The 11,190-nt window shown below is 35.9% G+C and overlaps 1 protein-coding gene across 1 annotated transcript; it reads right to left on the bottom strand.

Annotated features, from left to right (window-relative positions):
* Positions 1-8,048: 8,048 nt before the first annotated feature.
* On the bottom strand, positions 8,049-8,405 carry LOC107808068 (uncharacterized). The gene has a single exon (XM_016632551.2). It carries the CDS (start codon positions 8,403-8,405, stop codon positions 8,049-8,051), a length of 357 nt encoding a protein of 118 aa, XP_016488037.1.
* Between the last annotated feature and the right edge of the window lie 2,785 nt (positions 8,406-11,190).

Here is an 11,190-nt window from a genome sequence, read left to right as displayed (position 1 = left end):
GTTCAATTCTCAATGAAATCAGATAAGAGAACATCATAGGGAACATATATGGATCAGTTCCCCTGGTTGTCATACAGTCAACTCTACAGTTGTAAAAGCTGATGCATCGTCTAGCAAGCGCTTGTAACGACCCAGCCGGTTATTTTAAATATTAGCATTCCGTTCGGTGGCATAAGGTCTCGAACAACTTCGTATTTTTTGTTATGACTTACGTGTGTGGACGAGTTTAGTTTTTGAATGATTCGGGATCAAGTTGAATGAATGATTCTTCTTTTTATAAGCTTAAGCGGTAAGAGTTCACTGGAATTTGACTTTTGTGTAGACGACTTTGAAATGGCATTTTGATGATTCCAATAGCTTCGATGGTGATTTTGGACTTAGGCGTGCATCCATATTTGTATTTGGAGGTCTGTAGGGTGATTTGAATCATTTCGGTGAAAATTGGAAAGTTGAAGTTTTGGAATGTTGAGGGTTTGACCGAGAGTTGACTTTGGTGATATCGGGGTCGAAATGCAATTTTGAGAGTTTTATTAGCTCAGTTATGTCATTTGGTACTTTCATGAAAAATTTGACGTCATTCCGAATTGATTTGGTATGTTTCAGCACGAGTTTTGAAAGTTGGAATATTTGAAAGTTCATAAATTCAATTCATAGTTTCGACGTTGTTTGATGCGATTTGAGACCTAGAGCAGGTCCGTATTAGGTTATGGAACTTATTGGTATATTTGGACGAGTTCCCGAGTGGCTTTGACGAGTTTCAGACGTGGTTTGGATAGTTGGAGCATTGTTTAGAGCTGCTGGAATTTCTCTTAACTGGTGTTTTTGCACCTGCGCGCGAGGGACCACAGGTGCGTGCACGCAGAAGCGTGAAATGGTCACAGAAGCAAAATGGGCAGGTCTAGGCAGTTGCGAAGAATATTCCGCACCTGCGTGATCGTAGAAGCGGACGACCAAGGCGCAAGAGTGAAGAGGCATCGCATAAGTGCAACACTAGCTGCACCTGCATTAGCGCCGAAGCGAGGCTTTCTCCGCAGGTGCGGTGAGATACCTCCGGTGATTCTCTGCAAAAGCGGATGTTTTGTCGCAAATGCGACATCGCAAAAGCGGCTAATGCGCCGCGTGTGCGATCGTGCCTGTGCAAAATCATATAAGTCGAGGGTTTTGCAATTTTCAACATATTTTGAGATGTAGATCTCGGTTTAGGAGATTTTTCGTGGGGTTTTCAAGCAACTCATTGGGGTAAGTGTTCTATATCCAACTCTTGTTATATTTCATGAATCCATTGCTATTTTTATCATTTAATTAGTGAATTAAGTTGGAAAATTGGGGAAAATTTGTGAAAAATCATTCAAAATGTAAAATGATGATTTGAAGGATAAATTGGTATCGAAAATTGATAATTTTGGTATGGTTGAACTCGTATCGGAATGAGTGTTTAGGTTTTATAAATTTTATGGGCTTTCAAGGTGCGGGCCCGGGGTTGACTTTTGGGTTGACTTTTTAGTTTTTGTTAAAGATTGAAGCTTTATTATCCAGAGTTGTTCTTATGAGTTTTATTTATGATTTGAAGTTGTTTTTGCTAGATTTGAGTCATCTGGAGGTTATTTCACTCGAGAAGTTCATTTTAAAGTAAAGATCTATCTTCTTTGAGGTAAGTATCTTGCCTAACTTTGTGTGAGGGAACTACCCTTTAGGATTTGAGTCTTTGGTACTAATTATGTTAATTATGTCATGTGAAGCCCGTGTACGCGAGGTGTTGAGTACGTGCTCAGACTTATTTTTTGGAAATTCGATCGTTTAGGCCTTTTAGGTTCTTATGTTCATTATATATGAAGTTGTTTTATTATTTAAAATTTCTCATTTACTAAATTCACTTTACGTGTCTTAATTGGAATTAATTGCTCCATGTTTTACCTTTATTGCCGATTAAACTCTTATGTGCTTAATTGGAGTTATTGCTTCTTTTATTGCTATGTTATCCTTTTCATAATTGCTTATCCTTGATTGAAGTTATTATTATCTTTACCATGATCTACTTATCCTTAATTGAGTTTGTTAATTCTCTTTCGTAATTTCTCAGCCCTAATTGAAGATTTATGATCCCATATCATTGTTGACTTACCCTTAATTGGAGCCATTGATTCACGTTATCCTCTTATCGTTGAATTTGTACTTATGTAGAATATTTGCTACACATTATCTCTTCCTTGTTGAGTTATTGCTATGTTGTACCATTATTTCCTATTTTTCCTTTCCTTATGAGTTTGTTCTTCCGTCTATTTGTGTTCCGGGGTTCCTAAGTTGATTTACTTGCCTGATTCTTGTGTATTGTCGTTGTTTCTGTTGTACTCAGTGTTGTGTTACACGAGATTTCTGTCGTGTAGATATTATTATGACACGAGGTTTCTATCGTGCGGATATTATTGTGGCACGAGGTTTCTGCCATGTAGATATTATTGTGGCACGAGGTTTCTGCCGTGCGGATGTTATTGTGGCACGAGGTCTTTGCCGTGCGGATATTATTATGGCGTGAGGTTTCTGCTGTGTGGATGTTATTGTGGCACGAGGTTTCTGCCATGTGGATGTTATTGTGGTACGAGGTTTCTATCGTGCAGAAGTTATTGTGGCATGAGGTTTCTGCCGAGCGGATGTTATTGTGGAACAAGGTCTCTGCTGTGCGGATGTTATTTTGGCACGAGATTTCTACCATGCGGAGGTTATTGTGGCACGAGGTTTCTGCAGTGCGGGTCGTTATTGTTGCACAAGGTTTCTGCTGTGCGGTTGTTATTGTTTGCACGAGGTTTCTGCTGTGCCGTTGTGATTCATTTTGCAATTTGAGACTACGAGGATGTTACACCTCGTAGTATTGTACGTTGAATTTGTCGTAAGATAATTGACATCAGTTCAAGGACAAGATTATTTTTGAGGTTATAAGTATTATGCTATTTCAAACAAGTGATAGGTAAATTCGTGAAGGTGAGAGGGTAAGCAAATCGAAGAAAATGAGTTTCATCGAAGTTTGACATTTTGAGATAAAATATGGTCCAAGCTATAATACCTCGTATTTATGGACTAGTGCCATACAAGGTACCACATGACCATGATAGTAAGATGTATAAAGTGTGTAGTATTTTAAGTAATTTAAGATAATTCTTAATTATGTGGGTAATTGATTAATTATTGGTTAATGAGAGATTAATAAGTTAATTAAGAAATTGGTGAATAATTAATTAAGATCTTGGATAAGCCTAAGGAACCTTAACGTGGCAGCAAAGGCCTTAGGCAATTATGACTCTTATTTCATGTAAGTAGGTGGCATGTTTAGAGGAAATTGTTGGCCAAGTCATCTTGCAAAGTGGGCCCCACACATATAATAAGAAACATCCCTAATTCATTAATGGGGATGGAGGAAGGATTCAACAAAATAAAGGATGAAATCTTCAATAAAAGTAACAGATGGAGCTCAACAATTCGTATGAAATTGCAGCAGTGTGAAATCGCGATTCTAAGGGAGTACGGTACAATCTTTCTTAAGAATATCATACAAATTTTTTCTACTTCGATCTGCCATTACGTAATTTGCCGCGATTGATGTGTGTTAGATGGATTGTTAAGAGAATCGACTCAGGTATGTTAAGGCTATCCTTTCTTTCCTTTTGGCATGATCCATACGATACAAACGAAACGAGCAAATGCACAACTTTCATTAATGACTCTATTCATAGAAACACTAGAGGTGCCTATGTTCTTGATTCCCCATGTGTCCTATTGTTCTATCTTTTGTTCATGGATCTCAGAAAATACGTAAGTTAATACAGTTTATTCATGATATTAATCGAAGGCATATTGATTTTATGACATATCGAAAGATCTTACAGACGTACTTCTTATGCATTTCATGCATTTATACATTTATATCGACCCATGACCAGATGTCGTTATATACGCATATATTATATGTATATGGGTTATGGTAAAAGGTTACGACGTTATATACACACCACCACCTGATCAACTGGTATACGTTGATGATTTCGCCCACATTGGCCAATATAATATGATGGGATGCCCACAAAGGCTTGATGATGTTATGTACACATATACCTATGCATGGTATGACATTTATATGCATATGCATGACCTTTTAAATATTAAATGGTTCACAAAACTATTCAGACTTACATGTTGAGTCTTTTACTCCATGTTTCTCTCATGACTTTCATTTACTGATGTTCATTCCTTACATACTCGGTACTTTATTTGTACTGACGTTCCTTTTGCTTGGGGATGCTGCATTTCATGCTCGGAGGTCCCGATACACAGGTTGAAAGTCCTACAAGTAGGCTATCAACTCAACAGAAGGTGTTGGTGCGCTCCATTTGCTCCGGAGTTGAGTATTTAGTCAGTAGGATTTGGACATGTATTGATTGGTATGGTGGGGCTCTGTCCCAACATTTATGATATTTATGTACTCTTAGAGGCTTGTAGACAGATGTCATACATACATATACTTGTATGGCCTTGTCGGCCTATGCTTTAAGTATATTAAGGATCATACCGGTCTTATAGGCCTGTATGTCATATGTATAAGTCCGTATATCAAGTTGGGTCACCCTATGTCGAGTATTCCCTCATGCTTTATTCTAGTTATCTCATGACAACCTTTCTGGTTCATTTATCTATGATAATATGATATGAAAGATATATTACGTTGGTATTCGGTTGAGTAAGGCATCGAGTGCCCGTCGCAACCCATTGGTTTGGGTCGTGACAGAGGCGATACATCGGGAGGGCTCTGTTTTCATTTTCCTTTTCTGTGCAATTTTTTTGATTGTTGTTTTCGTTAGTGTACTATTAATTGTTCTCCTCCATGTTGCATTGTTTGCTCAGTTCTATGTAGCTAATCTCGATGTGTTGGTCGCTGCTTCAAACTTCGTTGTTGTCTTATAAACGCTGTATATTTCGTGGTGATCATTTCTTATGGCACAATGTTTCTGCCATGTTGATGTTATTATGACACGAGAATTCTGTCGTGCGGAGGTTATTGTGGCACGGGGTTTCTTCCATGCGGATTGTTATTGTGGTACGAGGTTTCTGCGGTGCGGGTCGTTATTGTTACACGAGGTTTCTACCGTGCGGTTGTTATTGTTTGCACGAGGATTCTGCCGTGCTGTTGTGATTCATTTTATGATTTGAGACTACGAGGTGATACATCGGGAGGGCTCTGTTGTCATTTTCCTTTTCTATGCATTTGTCTTTGATTGTTTTTTTCCTTAGTGTACTACTAATTGTTCTCCTCCGTGTTGCATTATTTGCTTAGTTCTATCTCGTTGTGCTGGTCGCTGCTTCAAACTTCATTGTTGTCTTATTTACACTGTATATTTTGTGGTGATCATTTCTTATGTGCCATTCATCGTCTTTGCTCTTGCTTGTTGACTTGGATCATGGTAGAACACTTGCACAAGCATACACGTAGATTAATCACCTACATCAATTTAAGAAGAGGAATCCTAACGTTATTGACCACTACATGTATCCTTGTCTACTTGCCTTTTGTGTGAGAGCTTCTTTCCCTTGGCACGTGAGCCGTCCGTGTGGTTACAAATTAAAATGTGGGCAGAAGATGCCAAGTGATTAGGGTTCAAGAATTGGGACCCGCGAGCTATGATTATGAGGTTCGATACCTCGTAAAAATGCTTGAATAGATCTGGTGTGAAAGCGGTTGTTCTTATAGAGTTGTTGTTGGATTCCTTTTATTTGATTTTTCCCCGGCTTAAACTGTGTTCAGCTTACTCTACAGCATTAACACCTGACAACTTCTTGTTAAATATTATTGTTATTAGTGTATCATTGCAAGTATTAATCTATGTTCCTTATCCTGCTTAACTTTATATTGATATTGTCCTCTGTTAGTTCATCTACATACTTGTTCAGGTTGTTTAGTCTGGTAGGTATCTTGACTGTCTCTCGTCACTACTTCACCGAGGTTTTCTTGATACTTACTGGTTACCGCTGTAGTATAATCATACTACGCTTCGGCACATTTTTGTGCAAATCCAGGTTCCATGGTTGTTGTTGATTATTAGCTGGCTGGTCGAGCTGCGGAGACTCAAGGTAAACCTGTCGTCGCGTTCGCAGGCCTCGGAATCATCTTCTGATTTTGTTTTTGTAATGTTTGATTTCCATTTCGAACATTTGTACTTAAGGATTTTCTTAGCGAACTTAGTAGAGCTTATGACTTGTACTGCCGGTTTTGAAAATTGTAAGTTGTGAATAAAGGATTTTATTTCATCTTAGTAGTTAATGGTTAGATTCTTCTAATAATTCAGTAAGTGTTAGGCTTACCTAGTCTTAGAAACTAGGCGCCATAACGATATCCTGCGGAGGAAAATTGAGTCATGACACTGCTGCACTGTACTGTCTGGCAGCACAACTGTAGCTTGCTAAGGCCAAACTAAAGGACGCTTTATTGCATCATCCTTGATGACATCACACACACATATTATCAACATGAGGAAAGGGATTTCATTTCTCTAACACTTGCAAATCAAAAGACAATATTCTCTCAAGTGCTAGCCACCACCTCTCTCAAGCACAAAGCTGCTGCAACCTCAAGGACCAGATCCAAAGATTGAAGATATCTTAAGTCCTTAGATTTGTTGAGTTTTTATTATTTTGTTCTTCATTTTTAATCATACACTACTTTCAAGAAGTGACTTTGTAGGACAAATTTAAACAACTGTTTGGTTTAGTTTCTTGACTAGAGTTAGTCAAGGTTTGTTGCTTTGTAATAGAGTTATTGCAAAGGGCTTACAATAGAGTCATTGTAAGGGGTGAAAGATTAAGAGTTTAATTCCTAGATTACAATAGGTTGTAATATGAAGTTTGCTCGGTTTAGTGGAGTTGAAATCATACTAGGATAGGCCATGATTTTTAATCTCTTGAGCAAAGAGTTTTTCACATAAATATCGCGTGCTCTTTATTTACTACTGATTTACTGTGGGAACAGATAAAGAACCTGGTTCCTTATACTGTTCGATTTTACAATTTGTTGCTTACTGAGAGAACTGATAGAGAACCTGGTTCTCTATACTATTTGGTTTTACAATCAGTTGCTTATTGTGGGAACTTCTCTATATACTTTGGTGGACTCTTAGTTTCTATCAATTAGAGAAATACAAAATAGTATAGGGACACCTAGCAAAATAGTACATATGATTTTTGTATAAATTGGCTATACCTTTACATATGACATTTCATTCAATACAAAAAAGAAAGTCACAGAACCAAGATTTGGTTTCAAAATTGTTTATTCTTGCATCAACTTTACTCTTTGGACTTTGCTGAATGATATTAATTTTCTGATTTTCTCTGATCTTGTGCAAAGAATCTTTTACATTAATTTGCACACATTACTACTAGAATATAGTTTGAACAATGTGATAAAAAACTGGTGCAAGTTGAATGCTAGAAGTAATAAACCATTAATGAAATTTGGATCAGGTTTCTAATATTTCAGTTTGGTTGGAAAATGATCATGATCCAGCTTAAATTTTTATTATTCCCAGAAATAATACTTTATGCTTATTAATTTACCCAAAACAGGGATCTAAAAGTTGGATTGCATTTGCTCTAATTCTTCATCTTAATCTGTCATCTCAGCATCCAAATCTCAAGGATACCTACTTGAATTGAATCTCTGTTTTGATTTCTCTAATCCAAGATGTTTACGTGGAAACTCGGCCTATGTGTAGTTGGTCTACACATAAGTTGCACATAAACCACAACATGGAAATAAGACATATACAAATGTTTTATTTTTCTTATAACCAGTCACTTAATTCATGATCAAGCATCCACCTGTCAGCATTTCGTAATTGGTCATCACATGTATACAACAAGTTAATTTATCAACAAGAAAAAAAGATTGATTTATCGTCATACATAGAAAACGATAACGATGATGCACATCAACTTAGTCAATAGGAAACTCCAATTGTTCAATAATGGAGTATTAATAGTAGTAGCACTATTTTTTGAAATAATCATCAAACAACGTCTTGAACCTTGCCCTCATTGGCCTTATTCCCCAAAAAATGATCACCACAATCCATACATCGCCAGTATAATTTGCTCCTCAGCCACCCACAGCAATCTCTCTCCCCTTTGATGCTATCAAGCGGCGTTACTGGTTTACGATTCATGCAAAATCTTCCCACTATACACGAAAGAATAGCAAGAACTGTTAACACAGAGATCACAGCAAAAAATGGCCCTATGGACCCAGAAGATTGCCAAGCACTATTCGGCACAACTTCAGGGTATGGTACTGATTGTTGAGGTAATTGCTGCTGCTCCATCGGTTGCTGTTCATTTGGCCAAATTGTCGAAGCTGTGTTTGCCATTTCTCTTTAGCTTAATTAACAAACAACACACAGATATTTATACACATAACAAAAGGCAGAAATTAAAGCAGAGTGTCTCTCTGTTGAGTTGTATAAAAGTATTTAATTTGTATGAATAGTAGTGACAAATTAAAAGCTATATGTACGACTGACAGGCGTTGTGCTTTTTTCCAAGAGCAGAGTGGGATTACAGCATGGAAAGGCAAAGGGAACTCACGAGTCTTACGTAGATTATTTCTACTTTGCATGTAATTGCGTTGTGCATGTGCTTATCTGAAATGAATTATATTAGACTTTTTACGTAAAGATAAAGATCGGCAGGCTTAAAGCTTCAATGTTTGTCCCCCATGTGGCTACACTTTGATCTTTTTCCCCTTCTTGAATAAATCTTCTTTGCTAAGGCATAGACCAAGACACCACGTGGATATAATTTTTAGATTATTAGTATATTTTATTATGTACTCCGTAGTAGCAGATTACCCACTAAATTTTTCAATTTGCTCATCTTATTTACTAAGGACAATTGTGTTACATTAGGGGTGACAAACGGGCGAATCGTGCCGGATATGAAATGGTCAAAACGGATATATTTAAAAATGGATAAATTATTCGACCCGATCCGTATTTGAGATGGATAAAAACGGGTTTATCCAGCGAATAATATGAATATCCATATTATCCATGGCTTCTTAAATATGATCACTTATGAGAGAATTCCTTATCTTCCAAACTTGAGTAACTCTAATTTGAGGCTTTATAGTGTAAAAGTTAAACACATTAGTTATCAATTGGTTATCCATTTGGTTAATCATTTTCTAAGTGGATAATATGGTTCTTTATCCATATTCGACCCGCTTTTAAATGGTTCATTATCCAACCCATTTTTTGATGAATACTGTGGGTAAATAACTATTTTCTTTTAACCATTTTGACACTTCTGTATTATAGTATCAAGTGTATATAAATTAAACTCTTATTTAATTATTGCAAATCCTTCTATAGTGTTTTGTTATTTCATATATTCTTCGTGCCCAAGTTAGCTAAATATATCCAGAAAAAATTAGATATGGACCACCATGATCAACTATCCTATAACCCCTTTTTTATTTCTCTTCCGATTTAAGGTCGGGACAATTATATCTACTATAGAATTGAAAGTAATTGAATACTTGTCTTGTTATCTTTTTCCATATGAGTAGACTATATATAATGTATATTCTGCTATCATGTTCTGCCTAGCTATTCTTTCCGAGCTTATTCTCCTCACACAAACTTTTGTGAAAATAAATCCCTATTATTATTGTTAGTTATTAAATATAAGAGGCCACATACCAAGTCTATTAAAATAACTGCTTTAGGTTCCATATTCATGGGGCCCTAAAGGATTGCATATAAGTATTCATAACACGCACCGGAAGACAATAACAATCCTAGGCAGATTTTTTAGTGTTTAAAATTTATTTACATATCAATGATCGGATCTAAGACGTACCTCGTGAAGAGAGTTTCGTTTCAAAACTTCTTCGATAATGCGAAGACTCTATGCGTATCCACACAGAGACCGATCCTTGCTATCAACTCTTTGAACAATGAAACACGCGAACAAATTGATTGAAACCTTGTGCTGAAATTTCTTTTTCTTAAAAATCTCAACTCAACCGTAGAAGAACAAGAAATACTTTTTCTTGTAATTGTATTTTCTCTCTTGACTTTGTATTGTATTCTCACTTCACAAAGTAGGTTTTCTTCTCAAGAAAAATTATACAAATTTTGTTCCATCACCCTTTATATAACATCACCTATAAACCATTTTTCTTATTTGGTTGAGGTAATAATTTACTTAGAGTAAAAATTTATTCCAAAAATAAACTTATGGAAAATTTGATAAATCATGTTACCGTGACTACCGAAGATACTGTATTGACTTTTATAACTCCAATTCCAAGTTAGACACAATAAAGGTTTTACAGTGGAAAAGGTATATCTCATTTCTAATGGAAATTACATGTATGCCATAGTCCTTTGTGGACTTTATACGTGAAAATCCAATTCTAAACTGGATTTGATTCATAAGTCTTTCATTAACATTTTATATATATACTTTATATAAATAAATATTAATTATATATATTCCATATATATTTTAACCAAGAGATATAATTTAATTTTCTATTCCAAATAGAAAATTTTAATGTGTTCACAATATTAATTATATCCTCTGTGCTAGCAAAGAATATAATAATATTTCATTTGGACTAACTAACTAAATTTATTTGACTAATTAAATTATTTAATTTAATTAACAAATAATAAAGTAATTAATCCTTTAGCAAAGATCAGAACACTCGTTAGTGTGCGACCCTATAGGTTCAATACTAAATCGATAGTAAATTGATCACATCAAGGGTGGCGTCTAGCAACACTCCATAACGACCGGATAACATGAAGTATACAATTTACTCTCAAGAACCAGTAGAAAAATAATGTAGTAATTCCTTCTGTCCTTATAGCTCTAGATCACCCTAGGATATGGTTCAACTATCAAATCCTAATAGGCGACTAGCTATGTGTTCATGTCAAATATAATCGACCATTGAATAACCTAAGAAACTCTTTTCTTCTTTCATTCAATTGCCCTGGCCAGGGTCTTAATTTGGTCGTTTATAATTCATGACAACATGGAGCTTAAACTCATTATCAAGAGTTGACAGATTCCATCTTGATCAATCACTAATTCTACAAGTATTCAATTGTACCCAATATCCTTTCAACTATCGCCCTAGGG

The sequence above is a fragment of the Nicotiana tabacum genome, chromosome 6, assembly GCF_000715075.1.
Source record: "Nicotiana tabacum cultivar K326 chromosome 6, ASM71507v2, whole genome shotgun sequence".
Classification (NCBI taxonomy): Eukaryota; Viridiplantae; Streptophyta; class Magnoliopsida; order Solanales; family Solanaceae; genus Nicotiana; species Nicotiana tabacum.
This window is presented reverse-complemented; position numbering and strand designations above follow the sequence as displayed.

Excerpts from the sequence above, each read along its gene's own strand:
- LOC107808068 (XM_016632551.2), bottom strand. The coding sequence starts at position 8,405 with ATGGCAAACACAGCTTCGACAATTTGGCCAAATGAACAGCAACCGATG.